Genomic DNA, 27,112 nt, shown 5'->3' with positions numbered 1-27,112 from the left:
ACTCTATTAAACCAAAAATGAGCAAAAATAAAATCAAATAGTCTACCAAGCGTGAAACTACCACAAATCAGCATCGACAAGCCTAATTCCACATTTTTGTAGATAGAAGCTTGAAACTTCTACAGAAGGGTTCTCTGATACGCTGAATCTGATGGTGTGATTTTCATTTAGGTTCTATAACTTTTAGGGGGTCTTTCCCCCTTTTTTTAGAAAATCAGCCAAATTTTCTCTTGATAGGTAGGACTAAACTTGATGAAACTTATATATTTGAAATCAGCATTAAAATGTAATTCTTTTGATGTACCTATTGGTATCAAAATCCCGTTTTCTAGAGTTTCGATTACTATTGAGCCGGGTCGCTCCTCACTTACAGTTTGTTACCACGAACTGTTTGATTTCTGTTCGTTTTGGGTTTCATTTATTTATCGATGCTGATTAGTGGTAGTTTTACGCTTGGTAGATTATTTGATTTTATTTTTGCTCATATTTGGTTTAACGGAGTTCTTTACTTTTCTTCAAAAAACTTATTTTGTGGAAAGTTTTTTTAATTAATCACATTTAAATGGTGTATCACCTACATGCACTCTTTGGTGCTTGTTCAACTAATCCAGTTAAGGTAAGTACTTCTGATATTGTGAGAACATGTGTTTCTTGTCAACTTCTGACATGTGTTTCTCGCCAGTATGAACTCTTTTGAGCTCCTTTAAAAACAATGATATATACAAGCATTTATTACATATATCACATTTATTGCCAAGTTTTTAACAATCAAGCAAATTTATATCAGTACTTTTCCCAGAATGATAACGGAATTGCTAAAGAAACTAAAAAAAAAAAAAAAAAAAAATTGATGTATTACTAATTAGCTGTGAGAATAATGACCCTAAACCAATAACCTAAACTCCAATCTTCTTAGTAACAATCAAATAACAATATTCCTAAACTCCTAAATGCACTCTTTGATGCCTATAAAAATTGCTCAAATCAGAAAATTTTTTCTACACATATCACATTTGAAATATTTCTCACCTGTATGCAGTCTTTCATGTGCATTCAAACTGTACATTTGCAAAAAATACTTCTCACATACAGAACACTTAATTGGCTACTAACCCGTACGCACTCTTTGGTGCCTGTCCAAACTACCCGGTTGGAAACTATCCGCTTGTCACATGCATCACGTTTAAACTGTTTCTCACATGTATGCACTCTTTAATGCGTATTCAAATGGTGCGATAGAAAAAAGGTCTTTTCAAAAACATTACATTTAACAGTTTCTAACCTGTATGCTGTCTTCGGTGCCTCTTCAAATTGGACGATTGAGAAAAGGTTTTGTCACAAACATTACACTTGAACGGTTTTTCACCCGTATGCATTCTTTGGTGCGTGTTCAAATTTGTTATGTGAGAAAAGGTCTTGTCACATATATGACATTTAAACGGTTTTTCCCCTGAATGCAGTCTTTGATGTATGTTCAAATTTGCTGTGTGAGAAAAGGTCTTGTCACATATATAACATTTAAACGGTTTCTCACCTGTATGCACTCTTAGGTGCAGGTTAGAATGTTCAGCTTGAGAAAAGGTTTTGTCACATATTTCACATTTAAATGGTTTTTCACCCGTATGGACTCTCTGGTGCCTTTTCAAGTTTCGTGCTTCAGAAAAGGTCTTGTCACATACCTCACATTTATATATTCTTTTCTCTTTATGCGTTCTTTGATGTCTTTCCAATTTTGTGTGCTTTTTACTTTGCAGGTGACTTTTCAAACTTTTCTTCTGACTTTCTAAGCCATTTGCTTCAGATTCCAATGAACACAGACTTGAGGAACCGCTCGTAGATGGGTCCTTTGAGTCAACTAGCGACGTATTTGAATGTAAGTGTAGTTCAGACACGTGTGGTGAAAAGTAACCTAAAATATTTAAAATTCCATAGAGTCAAAAAAATAATTCTTTCGATAGGTTTTAACAACTGATCTTATTTTTGATCTTTCTTCTCTTGCTCCTGTAGATACTTGTGTAAGGTTTTAAAATTAGTTCTTCTGATGTAAGTAGAGCAAAAATGAAACCTCAAACAATCACAAAGAACAGCGTGTGATATATCCAACCATAAGTGGACGAAAGGCAATATTTTTTCAACTAATTGAGGAAGAGCTGAAAGAATGCATATCATTTGATGAAGTTCAAAACTTTTTGGCTAACAACAAAGCTGAATACTATCTAACCCTGGTAAACGAGATTCTTATACGTGGTAGAAATCTTGGTTGTATTGGGAATCAGAAGTTTTAGTGCCCTTTTTAAGAGTGACTAATGATGAAAGGGTAACCAGCCCCGTTGCACTTCTCCCTGAGTTCATCCAGTCCAAATTTGAGATACCTAAACCCCCCACAGCCCTACCGGGCAAGGGCTGCAAATTATACAAGTTGCTCATTGTTAATATCTAAGGTTTTTATAAGATAAAAACTTTAGTGAAAGCTCATTCAATTGGAAATCGAAAGTTCTAGCGCCCCTTTTAAGAGTCAAAAGTGATCAGAGGACAACCAGCCCCCTCCCCACGCCCTCCTTTCCCCAAAAACATCTGTCAAAATGTTGAGATAACATTAAATACTAACATTAAATACATTAAATGTTAGATAACATTAAAATTAAAATAAAATTACAGCCCAAGGCCAAGGGCTGTAAGATACGCAAGTTGCCAATTGTTAACATATAAGGTATTGTTTTTAGTAAGAAGGCGACATTTCTGATCCTGGATCTCCAACAAAGCTTAGAGTACTAAGGTAAAACTTAAAGGACATGTTGAGACGGATGATAAACATATTCAAAACAAAAGAGAATATAAGCAATATCTAAAGAAGAAATGAGGGTAAGGTTAAAATTTTCAAAGTATGTTGTCGGTATGCTGAAGAAAGATTGGAGGGCAGCCTTTGCTCTACCCTTCTCATTGCCTTTTTTGGTGCCTCTTTTACTCATTTATACTATTACTTATACTGTACTAATACTATTAACTTATACTATTACTATTAACTTATTTATAAGTTAATAGTATACTATAAGTATACTTTAATTATAAGTATAAGTATACTATTAACTTATACTATTACTTATACTATACTATTACTAGTAACTTATACTATTACTATTAACTTATTTATAAGTTAATAGTATACTATAAGTATACTATACTATAAGTATAGCATAGTATAAGTATACTACAAGTATACTTTATGTATAAGTCTAAGTATACTATTAACTTATATTATTACTATTGACTTATACTATTATAATGATCGAAATTTGTGAGAAAATGTCGAATATCAAGCCTAATTTTAGCGAATTATTCTATGATCCAAAAGAAGATACAGTCCCAAAGTTTACGGATGACACGTCACTTGTTTGTTTTGTATGAGCAAAAAAGGGGTTGATTTAATTAAGTAAGCGATCGCTACGTAGTTTCAACTTGGATGGATATAGACAAACTTCAGGACGACCGTGCTATGAATAATCTTATTTATTTTCATGAACAGTTACGTTCACCATTTAAGTAGTTTTCACCAAGACATAAAGACTTTGGGGGTCCGCTACCAATAAAGGGGATATCCTCATATGATGACAGATTACTTTTTCAGTTTGAAAAGAGAGCATTTCATAAAAATAATGCATTTAACTTAGTTTCTTTGAGAATTCCTGCAATTTTTTGTTTTGTTGATTGTCTTAAAAATAAAAACAGAGGTTTAAATTTCACTGTTTTACCAATTATGTCTCCAAAACTTGAGGTCTTAACGCAAATTAACGTTCACAAAATAAACAAGATACTTATACAGCCCAATTCATTCCATTCAAATGTATAGACAAAGGTTGTTTTTAAGACTATGTATAAACAAATAGACAGAGGCTATTTTTAAGACACAAATTTTTAGACAAAAATACATTATTTTTATTTTTTAGTTACTTTAGTTACAAAGGTTCATCCTTTACTTGGTAAAAGCTCCTGCTGTAACCATGATAAAATTCTGCGACAAGTTTTCTCTTTTAACTTTCACCAAATAGATAAGATACTTAAACAGCCCAATTCATTACGTTTAAATCTATCTATTCGAACAAAACTAATTTAAATAGATCAAGGTTTTTGATGGCAGTAAAAAGCGAAGCGAAAACATAAAGCTAACGAAAATTACAGCTTTTTAGATTATGCAATGTATACCGGCAAAACTGGCTCAAATATACTGACTCTTAATATTTCCCTACGTTAAATGAATTCTGAAAAAACCAGTCTTTTACTAACTGGAGTTGTTTATGTTTTTTGGGGTCTGCGAGCTACTTTAGGACTATTCTTTTTCTAACCGTGTTTTTTTTGTCAATTTTGTGTTCTCGGTAAAACACATAACATTACAGAAACATTTCCCCGTAAATTCAGGACAATATGAAGGTTCAGTGAGTTTGGATCTGTATTACACATATATGTCTGTTGCATAAACTTCTGCTTGTTATATAAACTAATTGTTCTATACTTTCTGTATTAGTTTTTGACTTCGCTCATCACTTTCATCAGAAAACCGCTCTTGCCATTATTTCAAAACACAACAAAATGCCTGTGCTTTTAACAGCAAGATGTTGAAAAGAAGTGTCATCAAGAGTCGCAAAGAAACCCTTGTAATATATGTTGATCAGAGCTACATAGGCCCAGCAATAACTGAACTTGTTTAAACCGTCCTAAACTACAGAAAGATTGCGAGTAGTTTTACTACAAATATTTTATATGAGCAGTTTAATAAATTAAAACTGAGACAACTAATTAAAGTTTAAAGTTATTCTAAAATTAAAACCTGTTAAAGTCACTAATTATTTTAACATCATTGTATTGCATATTAAGGCATTAACAAATAAATCATTTAATGTTCACAGTTAACTGGTATTAAATTTAAAGTAAATAAATATTAATTTATGTACCATAATTAAGAGCTTACCCAAAGTATATACCATCAGTTTTTCAATATAAAAAACTCGTTGTTACCTATACTATTAAAAAAAATTTCAAGGGGTGAGCACCTTCAGTGTCATAGAAAAAAAAAAATTGAAGTTGTAAGACAAGGGCCTGTAAGTTAAAATTCACAGTTATGTTTTTGGCATCTTTGCGATGAGAAGTTGGCATCTTTAACTAGTTAGTCTGCCTATTTCTTGCTTTCGATTCACTTTAGGGCATAATCATTGAGTTTCATGTCAGCTACGGAGAGGGACGCGCAAGAAATTTGTAGGTTTTAAAAGAACAACCCTTTTTCCGTTAAGGTGTAGAAACTTCTGCAAATTAGTTATCTTCAGCGATGAAAGTTATACAGTTCTACTTACCGATGTGCATTTCTTTTACTTTTAGCAGCATCACTCCTAAGTAGAATGATAATAAAAAGCAAAACAAATTCTTACACCACTGGAGTGTCATATTAAAATATTAAATCCGTTTTTCTATTTTTCATTTGTTTAAATTTGATAACGAAAAAAGACGGACATCTTTAATATGCCACAAATGGCACAGTTTCATAATTGTTTTAGTAAAAAGCAGTAATATTAACATGATTCTTAAAAGTCAGACATAGCTGCACAGCATTAATGATGATACAGCAAATTCTAATAAATAACGATACAAACAACTAAAAAAGACAAGTTTCAAGAGGCTATAATGTCAAAATGTTTTTTTTTTATATATAAAATCCAGACTAACATCTCCGTGTTCAGCAATAAAGTGTTGGTACCCCTAATAGCCCCAATATTCCAACGGAGTTATCTTTAGAAATCCGGAGTCGAGGCACATGTGGATAATGCCCCCTTTATCCTTTTTTTTGTCCAAAAAAATCTTATCCAATACATTTCATCCTTCAAAACCATATTCGATATGTACCTTGACTGTCAGAACACTGTTCCAATTCCTGGGTGTCGTATTCAAATTTAGATGATCCTGAAATGCTAGGTAAATTCAGTAAAGGAACATCTTCACGTTTTGGTGACAAAAGATGGTTCGGAATATGAAAGGGCCTCTCACTGTCAAAAATGTCAATATACAGAAATTATATCAAACAGTTCGTGGGAATGAACTGTAATTAAGGAGCGACACGGCTAAATAATAACCGAAACTCTAAAATAATAATTTAGGTATCAGTAAATATATCAAAAGAATCAAGTTATTATGCTGGTTCCAAATATGTAAGATTCATTAAGCTTAGTCTTTCTCATAACAGGCTACTAGCCTGAGAAAAAAAGGCTATTGAATAAAGTTAAAAGTAAAAAATTGCCAATCAATTGGGGTTTTCTGCTTAGTTCGCAAGACCTGAAATACAAAATGTAGTCTCTCGAAAATAAGCAACTGAATTCAACTAACTTTATCCCTCTCTTACGTAACTTGATATTCCCATATGAAGCCTTGTAACTACCCCTGCTTTGGGGGTAATTATTTCTTTCATCATACCTGCACACGGATAAGTGAAAGAAAATTCCTCTACCGAATGATTAATTGTCTCACCACAAAAATTATGGCTAATAAGTTGAGTCTAAATGTGTTTTGTATCACAAAGAAGCCATTTTTATCACTTCCCAGATCTTAATGGTTAGATCCAAGTACATTCTTTTTCCTTAGGACCACCTTAATGAGCAAGGAGAAAAAAAGTGAAAATTATTTCGTAGGGTAAAGTACCTTTCCTTTTATTCTGTAACAGAAAATCTAACTGTATAACTCACTGTTTTTAATCAAACAATGCTCAGAAACCGTGATGAGTTTAGCCATTCTCGACATTCGCGGCAAGTCTGTGAAATATCTTGGAATGGTGTTAATGCAAATATGAACAGTATAATACTATTATCAACACTTGGATATGGCAATCAGATTATAGTCAGGAGAGTAGAAGCAATAATCCCTAAACATACGAAAGCTATAATTATTAATGACGAATAACAGGGCTACCACAGGTCCAAGTGGTAAAAAATAGGGACTTAGGGACCTCTTTATAGTTGAAAAAGGAACCTCTCTGGACGCAAAATGGACCTCAAAACTCAGTTTTCAGAAAGCTTTTGAAAGAAAAAGTAGTGACACAACACCAAATGACTAAAAAAATAAAAATGAGAATGATCATTCGCAGACAACTCTCCATGATCAGAGGCCAAGTGATAATTAAGAAACAGACCACCTTAAAATGATCACGTCATGGGGGAGCTTTTTTCTTCTGTTTTTCTGAATGCTTTACTTTCAAATACAAAAAATTTGATTCAAAAATACGATAAAAGAGATAAGGGTACAGTAACTAGAACACACAACCTATTTGTTCTCCTTTTTTTGCACTGCCTTCTGCTGGAACAGAGATGTGATCAGCAACTGTTTCTTTGACTATAACTGTTGCTGAAGAGTTTCAAGAATAGCAGCTATCTTTTTTTGCTCATTACGCATCGACAGAATCCCATCTATCATGGCCTGCGCTAGCTGTATCTCGACCATGTCCTTCTTTTCAATGCCTTTTTTTCAGCCGGTTATAAGCTTCCTTCGGCAACTGGTCTGCGGCCAGTTCCTTGGAACCAAATGCTTCTTTTTTTTCTTTTCTTTTCAAAGATGATGTTTTCATCATCTTTGCGATGAGAAGTTGGTACCTTCAAGGCCTTTTTTGTTAAAGAGTTAGAAACGTTTGCAAAGACAAACAAGGGAGTTTTAAATAAGAATTCGTTCTAAGCCCATGGCTATCTTCAGGGATGAGGGCCATAGAGTTCTACTGACTGATATACCTTTCTTTTACTCTGAATAGCGTCAATCCTAAGTAATATGATTATGAAAATCGAAAACAATTTCTAGGGTGTAAGAATAAAACATTACTCTCGTTTTTCTATATTGCGTTTTAGTAAATTAATATTCTATAGTAAAAATTTCTGGTAGGCAGTTCAGGTCATAACAGCTAATTTTCTGCTTATTTCAAATTCAACTTCAGAAAAAAGTAGAATTAATTAATTGATAGACTCTTAATTTATAGGGATATATACACTATAAATGCAAATTGTGAAAACTATATAAAATTGTGTTGTTAAGGCTTATTATCAAACTTTTTGAAAAACAATATTCGCCAAACTAATTCCAATTTAAAATTTGAAAACGTAGATGTGAGACCCCAAAAACGGTTTTACCCTCGTTTTTCACTCAAAAAACATTACCCTCGTTTTTCCATATTTCGTTTTAGTAAATTAATATTCTATAGGAAAAATGTCTGGTAGGTAGTTCAGGTCATAACAGCTAATTTTCTGCTTATTTCAAATTCAACTTCAGAAAAAAGTAGACTTAATTAATTTATAGACTCTTAATTTATAGGGACATACACACTATAAATGCAAATTGTGAAAACTATATAAAGTTGTGTTGTTAAGGCTTATTATCAAACTTTTTGAAAAACAATATTCGCGAAACTAATTCCAATTTAAAATTTGAAAACGTAGTTGTAAGACCCCAAAAACGGTTTGACAAACACTTACACATTGGAATGAGATAAACAAAAGTTTCATCTTACGACTAAGCCCCTTTGTCCTATTTTTACCCAAAGTCTTGTTTGATACATTTCATCCTGCAAAAACCAAATGCTTGAGACGTACCTTGATTGTCAAAACATTTGGGTTCCAGTTCCTGGGCGTTGTATTCAAATTTACTCGGTCCTGAAATGCTAGGTGAATTAAGCAAAGGAACATCTTCACATTTGACAAAAAGATAGTTTGGAATTTCAAGAGGCTTCTCATTGCTACCTGATAAAGCATCGTCAACTTCTAAAACAAAATTTAAATTAAACTGATATAGTAAATATTCAACAATAAAGCTTAATAAACGAATCCTTACACACTTATAAGTAAAAAAAATACCAATCAAATGAGGTTCTCATTAAGCAGCTGAATTCAGATAACTTTTTCCATCTCCTATGCATCTTATAACTAGATAATTTAAAAAATCCACAAAACAAGTTTTTTAAAGAAAAGTAAAGAGCTCTATTAATTAAAAAATTAGCAAAAATAAAATCAAATAATCTTCGAATCTAAAAATTACCACAAATCACAATCAATAAATAATGAAACCCAAAATGAACAGAAATTACAATAAATGACCGAGTCAAACTAAAAACGAGCAAAAATTAACATGAGTAGGGATGAACCGCCGTGCAAAAAGTGGGGTAGCATAATAGCAATACTACTTCACAGTTTTCATGGTCTGGTATAATTTGTTGGCAGATTTTGTCTGAAAATACCAGTGCTTCCACTATCCCTGAATTTTTGGGGGTGTCCCAAAAAATCTTTGTCTTCTAAAAAAAAAAAAATCGGTTCCCCAAAAATCTCATGTCGTTCAGGGTTGCCACTCCTAGTGATTTATCACTAGTTACTATCCGTCCCTAGTAGCTATCACTTTCACTTAACTTGACATATTTTTTTCACTACTTTCCAAAGTTTTTGTCTAAATCATTTACTACACACTAAAATCAGACATAGATCATTGAATTACTGACCTTTCTTCGTATGCTAGTTAAAGCATAATGTTTATAAGAATATACCATTCCATCAAAGATTCTCTTGTGACTCGTGGTTAAGAATTTCATTTAAACACGTTTACTTTCAGTGTAATTTTAAGCATCAATGCAAAGAGGGTTATTTTAGACAGCTGGACCGTGAGTTTGAATTTTGTTTTCTTTTGCTATTCTCTTTAATTTTCACAAGGTCTGAAAATATAAGAGATAGATTTAAATATTATTCTAAAACAAAAAAGAGATATTATATTTGACAATTATAAAATCAATGCATGGTACCTATGCAGAGGAGGGAGGGGATTTTGTGATTAATTTGGAGATATTTTCATTATCGAGCCATAAATTAAAAGAACATACCACTTGTGATTTTGCTCAGAAATTGAATGGACCCTGTAAGATGATACCTTTTTCTCCTATTTTCTGCAATTTGGATTTAATCAGATATTCTTTTACTCTAGGTTTTGGGCATAATATATTAATATTTTTTTATATATCAATTGAATGCGTGATAGATTAAAAGAATTGATCATTATGCTACGAATCTTCACCATTTAAAAATTTGTTTGATTTTGCTTCATTTGGTATGTAAAAATTTAGTACATTTCTTTTTTACTTGAGAATTTTATTTTGAATATAACCTTTTATCTTCAAATATATTCCCCTCCTCTTCCCTTCACCATTCCCATTCCAGTGCCCTCTCCCCTGAAATATTTTTGGTGGGCGTCTATACATGATTGAATGGTAATTACATGATTTTACGGTCTAGGAAATGTGTTTAGTAAGTGAATGAAATTTTATGGAGTAGACATTCTGCTCAAAATAGGGCACTGGAAATTGGTTTGAATACCTAGGCCTACCTCCAAAACTTCCAATGCTTTAGCAATTATTAACCCTGTATGAAGGCTAATCGTGAGATAAAAATAATCGAATTAAAAAAAAAATTGAGGTAGAAGTGAAGATGCCATTCAACACTTTTCCTAAATATAATCTTGTAACCATAAAAATTGCAGCTTCTTTGAAGTATTAGTTCCCGCCAAAGACTTTTTTTTCCCTCACAGACCATCAAATTTCAATCCAACCACTTGACTTAACACTTGACTAGCTTGACTTAATTTACAACTTGACCAACCACTTCTTTTCTGTAATACACACATCCAGTTTCAAAGCATCTTGTTCACTGCGGGTACTGCAAGGTGTCCGGCCAGTACAACAAAATCAGAGTCATATTGCCATGAAACACCTTAATCAGCCTTTCAGATTAAAAGGGGAACAATAAATTGGTAGTGCTTTTACCAATTTCCATCACTTATTATGGTAGCACACCTAGTTCAACTTTACCGCCCAGTTCAGCAGAGTACTCATTGTCTGTGATTGACTTACTTTTTAATTAATAAAATGAATCAATTGAAAAGCCAGACAATCATGTTAACCGAACAGTCGGTAGGTTTTTAAGTGCCCCAGAGCCTACCAGTGTGAACCTTACAGTTATCTCTAACCCTTCTAAACCATCCAGACCAGCCAATCCCCGGAAGCGACCTAGAACCGATGGCACCAATTCTTCACTAACCATAGAGTCAGACCAGCTAGCGTTAGTTATAAGTATGACAAAAGCTCTTCCACAAAAGCTTCAGAACAAATGAACATCATCATCAAGCTCTGTATTAGAAAATGTCAAACCTAGTTGTACTAACTATTCCAAAGCTTTGGTGATATTGACACATAGTGCCAAAACAATAACAAGACTTCAGACTCTTTTAAACGAGTAGTTTAAGTTTCTAATTTTTGACAAAAAGACTGAGCTTCAAACACAATGTTTAAACTGCACCAGCACTAATCCAATCACCAACAATGTTTCACTTAGAACTAACTTTACCAACTCAAATCAACTTAGGGAGTTCAAAAATCTCATGACGAAAAAGGTCTGGCATCTAGAATCGTCAGCTCATTAGCAAAGTTTGCTAGATGACGCTGCCAAAAAGTCCAAAGTAGATCAGCATTTGTGTAGAATTCATAGAACGGGTTTGATCTGTGGTCTGAATGCTTATCGACAGCTTAAAGTGGGTCATGGTTCCCAGCCCCAATATGAAGGCGATATAATTCCTGATAGCTTGAAACGCCTTCCTATAGGTTAATTGAACCATAGTCACATGTTTGTTGCTAGTTTAACTCCCATTTTTGCCAAATTTATTGACTCCCAACTGCAAATATGCCTTAGTGCAAACCAACCCACAACTAAACGGCCACTGCCATTTTCTATTATTGCCGACAAGATGACGCATTAGGCGAACGTTCCAGATTGTTGGCATTATTTATTTCCTTACTGGACGTCTTGATTCTTTCGTTGTGGAATAGCAATTCGATAGTGGGCATACAAGTTTAGACATCACAAACGCTCTCCTGAAGCTTTGAACCATCACTCTCTGAAGGTAGAAGATATCAAGCAGCAGCTTGTTGGTGGTGCAATGGATGGACCATATTTCATGCTTCATGTGTCCACTCAACTTTTGACGCTTCTTGGTATCCGTGATTATCCCTGGTAAAAATTTAACTAGGACCCAGCGCATCGCGTTGAATTGGTTGAAGGAAATTCCAAAAACTCGTCGCAGTGGGTTTTAGGTCTTAGTGACCTCATATCCACCGGTATCAAAAAGATGAATTATGGAAAAGTTGTGAAGCACTGATAACCCTCGGCGAGACACAAGGTGTCAGTTTCAAGAAGCCATCTTTCTTTCCCTCCACTAGGTTTGCTACATACTCAGCAAAAGTTTTCAAAACTTTCAGGGCAACTACCACCTTATGTTTTCCTTCCTCAGAGACAATCAATATGATTATTTTAATAAGATCTCGCATGCCAATTTCGTACTTAGTTTAGAAGGGATTATTGAATTCAACTATCCTACCCAGGTACATATCAAATGGAAAAGTAACAGAGCAAAATAATAGGCTGCTTTCACAAGCAAATATTAGATGCCAAAAGCTTATCCACCTTGATTTGTACAACTATAGAAAAGTATTTTGTAGATCTGATGTTGTAGGATGCCCAATGTCATGACGGCGTATTCGTTATGAGTGGGGAACCTAGCGAAATTCAAGGAAACCTTAGGGAGAAGGTGTTTCATGCAGTTTTGTTACACTGTCATGCCCATAAATTACACTCGGTTTTGACTGATTGTCTGAAAAACATAAGCGAACTTTGGAATTTTTCTATGTGATACAAAGACTTTACATATTTATGTCATACAGCAACACTTGACATGAAATATTTCTGGAATTCCAGTGTATTAATGGGCAAAAAGTCTTGGAGCTAGAGAGGATCATCCAAACTTGCTAATTCTATGCATGCCACTCTGTTTCCAAGGTGAAGGCCAGATGGTGAGTCAGTGCATGAAGCAAAACAACTCGTGGAAAAAGTCATAACGGCATCTTTTTTCTCAAATTTTCATAGAATGAAAAAACTGTTAGTCACTCTATATTGTTTGTCAGAACAAATTAAAACAGAAAGCTAGCTGATTTAAAAGGGAATTGCACTGGTTTCTGGGACATACAAGACATTCCAAAAGCTGAGAAATGATAACAAATAAAATCTTTAGAAAAAATATAACCAAATTCTTAGCTTTACATGATATCAAAGAGTCAAAGTCTTTTTAGCAATTCTTTTTAGAATTATAATCCTTTTCAGGCAGACCTCTTTCGTCCCTTCTACTTGTTTATTCCAAGTCCATGGATGATCTATTTTCAATCCCAGTAATCTGCATTCTTTGAATAAATCACGTCTCTCTCCTCCAATACTTATTTGAGCCATTGAAGTGGAAATATTTTTATTATTGAACATCATCGCTTTTGTTTTTAGGGCTGATACACTCATTCCAAATGCCTTGGGGAATCGAACTAGTTCTTTCAGAGCAGCGTTTAACCTTCCAATTGCTGCATTATCGCTGTCTTCTACTTCCCAAATTGTGAGGTCATCTGCAAAGGTTGCTAGCCCTAAATTCTCACTTGAAATTCGAAATCGGCTAGAAACAGGAGGAAAAAAAGTGGGCCAAGTAGCGATCCTTGAGGTAAACCCTGATGGAACTTACGAGTTAAAGATTTAGCTTCATTGATCTTCACTTTGAATGTTCTATTATTAAAGAAATCAGAGATGAAATAGATGAATTTGTCTGGGATATCAATTGTTTTTAAAATTTGACATAGCTTCTTCTCTAATATTTTGTCAAAAGCCAATTCGAAGTCATCAAATGCTGCTACAAGGACCTTCTTTTGACTTTTAACACTGTTTCTTGCCTCCTCCAGCATGAGTATACAATCAATTGTGTTGAAGTCTTTTCTAAAACGAGACTACTGTTGCAGAAAAAGACCATTATGTTTGCAAAACCATTCGCGCCTTTTTTTTATCATCTTTTCCATAATTTTTCCTAGGACGGGTAAGAGCAATACAGGCCTGCAAGAAGATAGCCTTTCCGATGGTATTGGTTTATTCACTGGAGTAATTATCGACTTCTTCCAAATTTTGGGAAAAGTATTTTGCTTCCAGGATTCGTTGTATACATCAATTAGGGCTTTTCTAAATCTCTGCTCTGAATTAATCAGCATCAAGCACCGTATTTCATCCTCTCCAGGTGCTGAGGCCATATTCACTTCCTTCAGAACTTCGAAAAGCTCTTGTTCTGTAGATAGTTCCATAAATTTCTCCTTGGCCTTTGTTTTGTTGTGGAGTTTGCAAACCCGTGGGGTGAGATGAGGAAAGGTACGGGGGGCTGGATGTTCGAAATATTTGGAAAAGGTCTCTGCTTTTTGTTGATTAATTGATAAAAACTTTCCGAAAAATAAGTTTTTCAAAGAAAAGTAAAGGCCATTTTAAACTTAAGCTCAGCAGATACAAATACCTGTTAAAATTCAAACTCAAAATGACCAGAAATTACTATTAAAGAATAAATGAAAACCAAAACAAACAGAAATTAAATAGACAATCATAGCAAAAAACATAAACCAAGTAATAATATAAATGAATAGATGGATCTTAAAACGATAAATAATTGTATTGAATATGAAAATCTCTCTTAAAATCAAAACAAATATTTTGCATATGAATCAGACATAAAATATATAATAAGGAAAACTGATTAAACAATAACTACAAACAAACCTACAAAATATAATGAAGTATACTTATGGATAAAGCTTAAAACGAGTAAAACTTAAATTGAATATGCAAATCAAGTTTGAATCTAATAAAAATAACTACAAACAAGAGTTTGGGTATCTTATCACTGCAGAAGCCTAAAACGTACTGCGTCATTGGCGCTATACTGAAAACAATTTTCTGAAATATTTTCACTTTTGTAACTTTAAGAAATCAAAAATTAATTAAGATTTTAAGGAATAAATATCAGCATATATATATTAAATTGAAAAATGCACATTTTTTTTTAAGTAAACTCATTTGAATATTTTTTCAGTAAAGTACAAATTATATTCTGGCTTTTAGAAAGCATAGGGGTTTTGAACCCTACTCACATTAATTTATGCTCGTTTTGAGTTTGACTCTAATGTTTATTTTAATTTTTGTCCGTTTTGGGCACAGTTTATATAATTATCCAGTATGATCTTTCCCTATCTCACCCATTATAAAAACCCGGACTGAGGTGCGAGTGCTCCAGAGAACGTTTTTGCAGATATAAACATAAGCGGCATTAGATCTTTTCACGGGTAGACAAAGAATAATCACCTACGGAACAAGTACTGACAAAACCACTTGGCCGAAAAACCACTCAACCAATAAGTGGACAATAGGTGCAGAAATAAGTGGGAGGAGCTTTTTGTTCGCACCGAGAATGAAGAGCCAGAAATCATCTGCGGTAAACTTACTGGTATATTATATAAACTGTGGTTTTGGGTTTCATTCATTTATTGATACTGATTTGGGGTAGTTGTATGCTTGGTAGATTATATGATAGTCCGGACGCCAGGTGTTGAAAATGTGAACCATACCACGACGGAATGGGGCTGCTACGAGACTTAGCCTACCCTCCACCCCTAAATTGACCATGCGGATTCAAAAATACCAATGGCACTTGCTTGCGAGTGGTGGAACCCTCTGAAACTTGACATTTTATTATATTTTGGTGTTTCATGCAAGAAATTGCATGTTCCACAAAGTTTGAGGTGCAGTTTTCCGCTCAAATAGAAACGCCTAGAAGCCATAGAATGTTTTCATAACAAACTAACACGATTAGTTACAAAAAATAGCAGAGTTAACAAAAATGGCAAAACTATATGAGTCTTGAACAGTCTTGGAAAATATAAACAAAATCAAATTGAATATTAGATATATAATGATATTAATTGTTGAAAGATCCATCAGTTCAAGATTTTTTTTTACTGTAATTTTTATTTTCATTTTCAATGGTGTAAGAACTGGAAAATAATAAATTTGTAATATACGAGTAATTCGTTTTCAGTGGAGCACCAATGACGCAGAAGGCTTTAGTTTTTTACAGTTAAAGAAGGGGGCAGTATCCAAATTTTGCTTGTAATGAAACTATATTTGTCTTGACCAATCTTGAAAAGAACTAATAAATTAAACTGAATATTTGATGCATAATGATATTATTTGATGAAAGCTCACCAGTTCAAAATTTTACTGTAATTTTAATATTTATTTTCAATATTAAGTACAAAAGAAAACATTTGTAATATAATTCTTTTTCAGTAAAGCGCCAGTGACGCAGTAGGTTTTAGGCTTCTACAGTGATACGATACCCAAACTCTTGTTTGTAGTTATTTTTATTCGATTCAAACTTGATTTACATATTCAATTTCAGTTTCACCTGTTTTAAGATTTATTCGTTCATTTACATTAATATATATTGTTTGTTTGTTCGCTTTGATTGTTCATCTAATTTCTGTTCGTTTTATGTTTCATTTATACTTTAATAGCAAAATGTTTGTTTTCGTTTTAATCTTTATTTTCATATTCAATCTAAGCATTACTCGCTTTAAGATCTATTTATTCATTTATATTATTACTTGTTGTATGTTTTTTGCTATGATTGTTTATTTAATTTCTGTTCGTTTTGGGTTTCATTTATTCTTTAATTGTAATTTCTGGTCGTTTTGAATTTTAATTTTTAAATTTAAGTTTATATGCAGAGGTTAATTTTAAAATTGCCTTTAATTTTCTTTGATAAACATAATTTTATTAAAGTTTTTTTTTAATTAATTTTTGTTCGTATTGTATTGCAAAAATTTTCAAGTTTTTATTTTGCATGGGGGGGGGTGCTTACTGTCCGATTATTCTTGAATTTAAAAAACGGATCTAGAACTTTCAATTTAATTCGAATGAGGCTTTTTTCAAAGTCTATACGATTACCTCTTTGATAAAAACCTTATATATGAACAATAGACAGCTTGCATAACTTGTGGACAGCGATTGACAACAATGAGTGGATTGAAAAAATAGCTCCAATAAGGGGGCTTAGACCATTTCACTTGCTGACACAAAAGAATCACGAGTGTTTGGAATTGACCTTAATAGGAATTTTTGTGCCAAAGCAATTTTGCATCTTTCACAGAGTATGTATTTTAACCTTATAATTGGATAATTATAATAGATATACTATGTGTTCTTCCCATACAAAACTTTACCTTACATAACTGTTACATAAATGTTCTTCCCATACATAACTCCTTCCCATAAGTTATAAACCCCCTTAATAAGTTATGCCCCAGGGCATAACTTACAACGCCTACCCCTAGGCCCTGGGGGGATGTATCGACGCGGGAGTTTTTTGTTATCAGAACTTTGAACTATTTTAACAAAATGTCTATATCAAAATTTATATCTGATGCATTTAGGGCGTGGAGGAGGGAGAGGGGCTAGTTGCCCTTCAATCTCTTTTGACTCTGAAAAAGTGAACAAGAACTTTCAATTTTCAATCAAATGAGCCCTCTCTAAAGTTTATACGAGCATCCCTTCCATAAGAAATAATATGAAGGATTCGGAGAATCCTTTAATTACAACCCTTGCCCTGAGGGCTTTGGGGGAGTTGTAATCCTCAAAGACCCAATTTCCAGAACTTAAAGCTACGTTTAATAAAATGGCTGTCTTAAAATTTTTATTGGATGTGTTTGGGGAAAAGCTGGGCGTCAGAGGGGGGTTAGTTGCCCTCAAATCAATTTCGACTATTGCAAAGGGCACTAGCCCTTGGAATTTCCAATCGAATGAGTCTTTTTTGAAGTTTCTACGATACCGCCTTCTATAAAACCTTATATGCCCCCAGGGCATAACTTAAAACTCTTGCCCTGAGGGTTGTGGGGGATCGTCCTCCTCAAAAACACATTTTCTATCTGGAAATCAACTACGCTGAACAAAATGGTTATCTCACAATTTTGATTGGATGTGTTTGGGGGAATGATGGGCGTGGGGGGGGGGGGCTAGTTGCCCTCCAATCACTTTTGACTATTGAAAAGGGCACTAGCCCTTTGAATTTCCAATCGAATGGGCCTTTTTTGAAGTTTATACGACAACGCCTTCTATAAAAACCTTATATGCCCCCAGGGCATAACTTAGAACCCTTGCCCTGAGGGTTGTGGGGCAGTGTCCTCCTCAAAAACATATTTTCTATCTGGAAATCAGCTACACTGAACAAAATGGCTATCTAAAAAGTTTGATTGGATGTGTTTCGGGTGTGGTAGTTGCCCTCCAATCACTTTCGACTATTAAAAAGGGCACTAGCCCTTTAATTTCCAATCGAATGAGCCTGTTTTAAAGTTTCTACGACAACGCCTGCTATAAAAACCTTATATGCCCCAAGGACATAATTGAATACCCTTGCCCTGAGGTTTGTGGGGGAGTATCCTCCTCAAAAATATATTTTTAATCTGGAAATCAACTACGCTGAACAAAATGGCTATCTCAAAATTTTGATTGGATGTGTTTGGGGGAATGATGGGCGTAAGGGGAGGGGGCTATTTGCCCTCCAATCACTTTTGACTATTAAAAAGGGCACTATCTCTTTGAATTTCCAATCGAACGAGCCTTTTTTGAAGTTTCTAAGACAACATCTTCTATAAAAACCTTATATGCCCCGAGGGCATAACTCAAAACCCTTGCCCTGAGGGTTGTGGGGGAGTGTCCTCCTCAAAAACATGTTTTCTATCTGAAAATCAACTACGCTGAACAAAATGGCTATCTCAAAAATTTGATTGGATGTGTTTGGGGGAATGATGGGCGTGGGGGGGGGCTAGTCGCCCTCCAATCACTTTCGACTATTAAAAGGGGCACTATCCCTTTGAATTTCCAAACGAATGAGCCTTTTTTGAAGTTTCTACGACAACGCCTTCTACAGGAACCTTATATGCCCCCAGGGCATATCTTAAAACCCTTGCCCTGAAGGTTCTGGGAGAGTTTCCTCCTCAAAAACGTATTTTCTATCCGGAAACCAATTACGCTCAACAAAATGTCTATCCCAAATTTTGATTGGATGTGTTTGGGGAAATGATGGGCGTGAGGGGGGGGCTAGTTGCACTTCAATCACTTTCGACTATTAAAAAATGCTATAGCCCTTTAATTTCCAATCGAATGAGCCTGTTTTGAAGTTTCTACGACAACGCCTTCAATAAAAACCTTATATGCCCCCAGGGCATTTCTTAAAACCCTTGCCCTGAGGGTTGTTGGTGAATGGCGTTCTCAAAAATATATTTTCTATCTGGAAATGAAAAGCGCTGAACAAAACGGCTATCTGACAATTGAGATGGGATGGGTTTTGGAAAAGGGGCGGCGTGGGGGGGGGGAGGGGGCTAGTTGCACTCCAGTCCATTTCTACTATTAAAAATGGTACTAGCCTTTTAATTTCCAGTCGATTGAGCCTGTTTTGAATTTTCTACGACAACGCCTTCTACAAAAACCTTATATGCCCCCAGGGCATAACTTAAATCCCTTGCCCTGAGGGTTGTGGGGGAGTGTCATCCTCAAAAACATATTTTCTATTTGGAAATCAACTACGCTGAACAAAATTCCTATTTCAAAATTTTGATTGGATCTGTTTGGGGGAATGATGTGCGTGGGGGGGCTAGTTGCCCTCCAATCACTTTGGACTATTAAAGAGGGCACTAGCCCTTTAATTTCCAATCAAATGAGCCTGTTTTGAAGTTTCTACGACAACACCTTCTATAAAAACCTTGTATGCCCCCAGGGCATAACCTAAAACCCTTACCCTGAGGGTTTTGGGGGAGTGTCCTCCTCAAAAATAATTTTCTATCTGGAAACCAGTGCCGCGTAGCAACATGGCAAAATCACAAGTTGGAGGGGCGGTGTGTTCAGAAAGTAGGGACTTGGGGGGGGCTAGTCGCACTCCGATAATTTTCGACTATTAAAAAGGGCGCTCGAATTCCCGATTTCAAATTGAATGTGGCCATTTTGTAGTTTTTATTGCGACTCCTTCTATATGAATTGCCTCTGGAAAAAAAATAATAATAATAAAACATTGGAGCCGTATGGCCTTTACTATAGGCAACGCTATAGCGCTGCCTCTGATTACTGGTAAAGAAAATGCTGTTATACTGCAATGTTGGTATAATGCCATCTTTTGTATTTTTCCCTGCAATTTGATTGATAAAGCTATGGACATTTTATAGTGACCAATTTACAGAGATGTATAAGATTTCACTTTCGGAACGTCATTCACATGAAAAGGGTGTTTTCAAAATTGAGGCTCTAAAGAATAGGCAGCTGAAGATTGCACGTCCTGCCCATGATCCACCAAAATGTTGCCATGCCCTACATTGGGGATCACGGCTGTAAATGGAGAAGTATAGTAGTAGTAGTAGCAGTGGTAGTGATGGTAGTTATAGTAGTAGCATGCAAATATTGCCTTTTTGATCAGCTCTCTTACCATTTCCTGAAAGTTCCAAAAAAAGAAAAGCATTAATTAAGCCACTCAATTGTCTTTAGGTATTTCCATTTATCTTTGACTGATAATAATCTAGATAAAAATTTCCTTGGCTTTCATATTTATTCAATAGATTTTTAATAAAAATTATTCTTAAAAGTAATAATACTTTTTTGCCTATGATTTTTATTTTTTTTAAAGTTCCTGATTTGAGTGTTACCCATGCCTTTTTAACCGCATGTAAATTGCATGTTATGAACTACCGTGTGTATAAAGTAAGTTCAAATAAAGATAAGCAAATAGTCTTATTTTTATTGCTTAATTATGGGAAAGAAAGACAGAGGTAAACGTAATCCAATTGAAGCTAAATTATTGGAATCAGTGATGGACTATTACAAGTAGTTTTGATGTTAACATTCTCAGTGACTGCCAGATGTCAAATACAGAATATATTGTTAAAGTTCTGGAAAGGGTTCAGTCCATTAATGCAGAAAATGAGGCACTTGAGCACAATTCCACAAAGATAAAAATTGATTTGAGTAGAGTGACAATACATGTTACATTGCTAGAAAACAAACATAATATACAGGAGACTCTTTTGGTTAGTTCAATATCCTAAGTCCTGTTGTATTCAACTTGAAACATCAAACTGTTCCTAAGATATGTCTGCTATGCCCTTTTGAAAACCTGCATACAGATGGTGTGTTGTGATTCAGTTCACCTTCCCCCCTCAAAATTCCTTGAAAATTTAAACTTAATACTCTTAGGCATAATTGCATATTAGCAGTATTAATAGTAATAGCAGTAGTACTAGAAGCAACAGTAGTATTAACGTATTGCCTTTGGTTAGTTGATCGTTCCTCTCATCAAGTCCAGGAAGTTTCAACTTAATACAATTAGCCATTGCTGATTTGTCCTTTTAATGCCCTATATTTTCATTAGTAGTAGTAGTTAACTGTAGAAGTTATAGTAGTACTAACAGTAGCATGCACATATTGCCTTTTGGTCAGATGATCTTCCCCTTTAAGCAATCTCTGAAAGTTCCAACTTAATACCCCAAACAATTCTTGATAAATTGCTTAATGCATTGTTCAATTTAGTTCAAAGTTCCCCTTAATATTGTAAATGGAGTAGTTTGGTAGTAGCAGTAGTGATAGCAGCAGTAGTGGTGTTAGTTATAGCAGTAGTGGTAGCATATAAATATTGCCTTTTTGATTATCTCCTCCATCATTTTCTTGAAACTTCCAAATTAATATACTCTATCATTCATGAGTTATACTGTTTTGACAATCTGTATATGCAGAATGTGTTTTGATTTTGTTCAACACACCCCTTAACATTCTATGAAAGGCTCACCTAAATGGCCTTCATCTTTTTGGAAAGTTAAGTTCAAACATGTATACCTTTCTCAATCATATATACTATATGTAAACAACGAGTGAATTGCCTAACTTACAGCCCTTGTTGTGAGAACTGTGGGGAGGTTGACTTCCTTTATGATATTATTACTGGACCTTTCCATAATGCTGAGCAAAAAAAAATTCTTAAAATTTTCATTGGATGCGTTTTGGGGAATGAGAGGCTTGAGGGGGGCCTCTATTCACTTTTGATTCTTAAAAAAGGACCTGCAACTTTTGACATCCAATTTAGTGAGCCCCATCAGAAGTTTATACAACCACCTGTTCCATAAAAACCATATATAACCCAGGATAACCCTTGCCCGTGAGCTTTGGGGGGTTGTGTCCACTCTGAAGACATAGTTATATGTGCTTTGGAGTATTATGAACAAAATGAATATCTCACAATTTTGATCAGATGCATTTGGGGAGAAGAGCATGCGAGGAAGGGGGGGGGGTCTAGTTGCTAGGATTATTTTTTTTTAACTAATATCTATCACAAAACAACAATTGGATGCATTTGGAAAAAAGGATACAAGGGGGGGTCTAGTTGCTCTACAAACACTTTGACTCTGAAAAAGAGCCTTAGAACTTCTGATTTCCAATCAAATGAGCCCCCTCTTGAGTTTATGCAACTGCCCTTTCCCTAAAAACTTTATATGTCCCTGGGATATAACTTACAACCCTTGCTCTGAGGGGGCTGATTGCCCCTCAATCAATTCTGATCATTGAAAAGGCACTAGAACTTTCAATTTCTAATGAAATGAGACCCCTTCAAAGCTGCTATGACAACTTCTTCTATATGCAATGCCCTGGTAAAAAATAACACATACATTGTACCCATACATTTGGGCACAATATGTCCACATTTAACTGTACAACTTACCATTTTTAATAAAAGAATCCTCAGAAACTGTGAAATGTTCAGCCATTTTTGGTATTTGTGGCAAGTCCATAAAAGATCTTGGAATGGAGTTAATGCAAATCAGGAGAGGTATGACACTATCATCAACGCTTGGATATGGCACTAAGATTTTAATCTGGAGAGTAGAAGCAATAGTCCCTAAAAATACAAAAGCTGTAATGATTAATGACTTTTAACCACTGAAAAGCAAATTTATCTTAATACAGTTGAGTGCATAAGCTCAACTCCTTCAGCAACCAAAGGCATTAGAAATTTGCTTAGTTTTTTTTTGTAAGAAGATGACAGTAAAATGCCAAAACTGTATTTTTGATGTAACTGTATTTAAAATATAGTTTTGAACTTTAAGTTAGAATAAACTTTCATGGTAAAAAAGCAAAATATAGCTGTTATCTTAACCTGTTAGTAAATTTTCTATGCCAAAAACTGTTATGTTGGGAAATTTAGTTTAACTCCATAAATGAAAGATTTAGTCATGGTTAAATGCTTAAAACACTACAGTGTGTAGGCCAATCATGCAGCCGATATGATGTCATTATGTACTTCCAAGAGTGTATCTCTAGCTGTTCTTACTTATAAGCCTTCAAAAATTGCAACAAGATTTAAAATTAGATCCAATGAGATAATATGTAATAAAATTGCATTTATTAGTTAAAATTCTTCAAATGAAATATAACATTAGTATACAGTTCAGAATGATCAGACAAAAACACTATGAAATTCTGAAAGAATATTTAGAAAAACACTTACTCATATCATTCTTATAAGAGCTTCACTTTACTTTAACCCTACACCTAAATGTACATATATAGGACCCAATTTATGTAGGTCTGTTTTGATTGAATTTTTCTATTCCTTCAATTTGCTGATGTTGCTTCAACCTTGGAAAAGGCCCTAAAATACTTTATATATCATTAGACTACTTAGTGCTTCATATTAATTTACCCCCTAACCCTCACTAATGTGCAAATACATAGCCAAGCCCAAATTATATGTTTCTTATGCATCTTGTAGGACAGAACTCTTGATTCAACCCAATACCCATAAACAACCATCACCCATACCCATTTCTTTCAATTAATATATTTGATGCTTTAAATATATGGGAAATATATAATTTGTCTGCATGTTATTACTTTAAGATTCTGCTAAGATTTCAAAATAAGACTTAATATTTTCAGGTTTTTAATGTTCTTTTCAGATTCATACTGATTCTTTCCTAAGAGCCCTAGGCTAATTATGCATTGAAATTAGACCCCAGTGCCATGCCAGCCCATCAACCAAATGCCAACAACAAGAGGCTTGGTTGACCACTGCCAAAGTGTTGCAATGCTGCTGGTGTAACTCTGGTGCATTGCTGCCAGCAAAGGCATTTGACTGACTTTGAATTAATTTTGCAGCAATTCTTTATTGCATCAACCACAAACTTGGAGCTTTTCTTTTCTTGTGTGGTTCAGTATTTTGATTTTCCTGATTAAAAATCAAGCAGGGCTTGATTGATCCCCAAATTCTCAGGGGTGAAAATCTATGTGTACCCCTAAAAAAAATTGGGTTCCCTAAATCCCTGAAAATCACCCAATCACAGTGCCACTACTAGTGATTTATCACTAGAGACTGTCCCTGCCAAATATTACTTTGCATACCATAATTCTTCATTACTCTCTTGTTTGGTAATTTTTGTCTCTTGTGTTACTTTGCATAAAAACCAGACATATACAATTGCAAATTTGCAATATACACAGTTCTTCATATGTTGACAAAAATATTGTCTTTATGAAATGAGATTAAACCATTTTGAATGCAGTTTCCAAATTGCTATAAGATTCTTACATCATTTGTAGTAAAAAAAATTTATTTTTAAGTTGAGCAGAATGCATACACTATACAGTTTCAGTTGGATTTTGAAATTGATAGTGGACAGATTGTTGTGACAGCTGAATCATAATAATATAACATAGCTAATAGATACTTTAACTATTATGCAACGGTTCTGAAATGCCACAGCCATTTTGTTTCTTAAAGATTTCTACTTCTCTTGATGAATAATGAAGAAAGACCAGCATCCAGCCAGCAACTTGCAAAAATTTTAACTCATGAATAGGCCTGAATGTGTTGTAAATTCAATCTGGGATTTGAGAAAGACTGATTCAAATATTATTGTTTGAAGTCAATATCTCACCACCTGCAGCACAAAATAATCATTGGCAGCATGCCGCTGCTGCTATTTTTTGCCTCACCACAGCTAACCTTCCCTTATTGGCACAGCACTGGGGTCTAGTTGAAATTGCTAATTACAGTGTATCTATAACTCGTCTAATTTTCTCATTTAGCCTTAGTCTAGCTATATAAAAGCCAAATCAAAAAATGGATGAGATTCTTACTTTTAATTTGCAGCAACTATCATGAATTGTTTTTTTTTCTTTTCTTTCCTGCATTTTTATCTGTTTTTGAATCAGTTTCAGTCAAGCATTACATTAATTTAATTTAGCAGGGTAGCCTAGGGCTATATGAGACCATTAGGGGGAAGGGGATAAATTGTCCAAAAATCAAACAATATGAATTTGTTCCTCTTTTTATTATAGCATGTCACCTACTGAAGAGAAGCTATTAGCAATGGAAGGAGCAACAATGAGTAATAAAGGAAGATTTTATTTGAACAATAATTCAATGAAGATCAATCATGCTTTTATAATTAGTGTCCCCTTCTAGGTAGATACAGGGTTGCCAACAGACCAAAAAATTTCGTACCGTCCAAACTCTTAAAACGTAACTTTTCGTAATTGTTGCTCGGTAACGCTTTTTTCAACGCGGGGGGCAATCCCTGGTTTATTACAGGCGGACATTAGGGGGGGCTCGCTAGGTGTTAAGTTATAATTTAAAAATTAAACTTTAATTTACAAACAGTAAATAAACCACAAAAAAAAAAAAAATCTTAGAAAAATGAAAATTTTTAAATAATAAACATTACCGTAACTTTAAATTACTATTTCGATCTTATATCCAAGGGCCGTTCTCAGAAAAACAAATAAAGAAAAACCAATATAAAAGAAACTCACATTAAAATTCGCATATATTAAAAGAAATCAACCAATCAAATTCTTACTTAACAATATAAAAGAAAATGAAAGAATATTACAAGCAAGAATGCCATTACAAGAATCGACACAACAATGAAATATATTTATACAGTTATGTATGGGACGTCAGAATGTGCGGGGGGTAAAGTGTAAAAAAAGTGACCATGATACTTGGAAAAAGTCTAGCATGAAATCAAAAATTCCGGCTCAAATAACCCACCCCCTTCTTAATGCTTGGATATAGCCTTGGTTATAACCAAAAAATGGCTCATTTTTACAGTTTCAAATATTTTGTTAATATCAGCCGTTCATCATCCCATATAAAGAGACCAAATTTTGTATATAACCATATATTATGTCCAACCAATCAGAAGGGGGAGACAACGCCGTACCCAGAGGGGGGAGGGGGGTTCACCCCCCCCCGAAATGTTTGTTTCACTCGTAAAAACGTAAGAAATATGGGTATAAAAAAATTTTGTATGCGCTTTTTGAGTTTTTTTGTGTAGCCCCCCCCCCTCGAAAAAAATATTTGTGTAAAACCCCTCCCGAAAAAAATCCTGGGTACGGCCCTGGGGGGGGGGGGGGTGAGGTTTATAGTGTTGTTACCCGAAGAATAATACATATAGCCTATAATCACATATTTAAAAAGAAATTATAAATAAAATAGCTTCATCCATTATTTACCTGTTTTTATGAAAAATTTTCCTTCCTGGCTTCAGTTTGTTAATTTTCAATATAATTTCAATATCACTGCTTGGAGAACAAGATTAAAGTTCAAAACCAACTGATGAAAGTTGGTGACTAACTGAATTTTGTCACTTGTCCCTAAGGGAATGATAATCTTTGGTCGAGAGAGATTGTTCTTAACTTAGTACCCAAAGTGGGTATTTTCTCATTCGAATAGACGAGGAATTGTGTTATAAGACTAAATGACCGCGATTTCAAAGAATGTAGATGCTCATGTCAGTGTAATTAAAATGCGAACAGTGGATCTTTTCACAGAGGGAAAAATATATTACTCAGAAAATATAAATTTTTTTTATTATTTAAAAGCGTAACATAAATTCATAAATGTAACAAAATGTAACGTTTTTAGGACCGTAACGTAAAACGTACCACAATATTTAAAACGTACCAAAAATGGTACGAACGTAACCTCGGTGGCAACCCTGGGTACATAGACCAATCCCTTTAGAGCAGCGTTGTCACTCTGACCATTTGGTTTTTACTAGTTTGGGGTGAAAAAATTTACTAGATGAGCTTCCGTTTTACTAGATGGTGCCAAAAACTCGCGCATGTCGCGG

At 34.4% G+C, this 27,112-nt stretch overlaps 1 protein-coding gene across 1 annotated transcript; it reads right to left on the bottom strand.

The window, feature by feature from the left end:
- Positions 1-552: 552 nt before the first annotated feature.
- On the bottom strand, positions 553-25,414 carry LOC148941030 (uncharacterized). The gene is made up of 4 exons (XM_089104813.1): positions 23,482-25,414; positions 22,696-22,872; positions 8,607-8,774; positions 553-1,909 (listed from the first exon to the last, which is right to left on the bottom strand). The coding sequence occupies exons 1-4, from the start codon at positions 23,483-23,485 to the stop codon at positions 1,278-1,280; spliced, it is 981 nt and encodes a 326-aa protein (XP_088960939.1). The 5' UTR covers positions 23,486-25,414; the 3' UTR covers positions 553-1,277.
- Positions 25,415-27,112: the final 1,698 nt, after the last annotated feature.

Source organism: Artemia sp. Qi Xiang Cuo, chromosome 19, assembly GCF_049724085.1.
Source record: "Artemia sp. Qi Xiang Cuo chromosome 19, ASM4972408v1, whole genome shotgun sequence".
Lineage (NCBI taxonomy): Eukaryota > Metazoa > Arthropoda > Branchiopoda > Anostraca > Artemiidae > Artemia > Artemia sp. Qi Xiang Cuo.
The sequence above is the reverse complement of the archived record's forward strand: the minus strand, read 5'-3'. Positions and strand labels throughout refer to the sequence as shown.

Bases quoted from the DNA above. Each gene is read 5' to 3' on its own strand.
- LOC148941030 (XM_089104813.1), bottom strand. The intron at 8,775-22,695 runs GTAAGTTGTACA...ATTTTGTTTTAG, and splicing joins GGATTCTTTTATTAAAAATG to AAGTTGACGATGCTTTATCA. The intron at 1,910-8,606 runs GTACGTCTCAAG...TAAATATTTTAG, and splicing joins CAAATGTTTTGACAATCAAG to GTTACTTTTCACCACACGTG.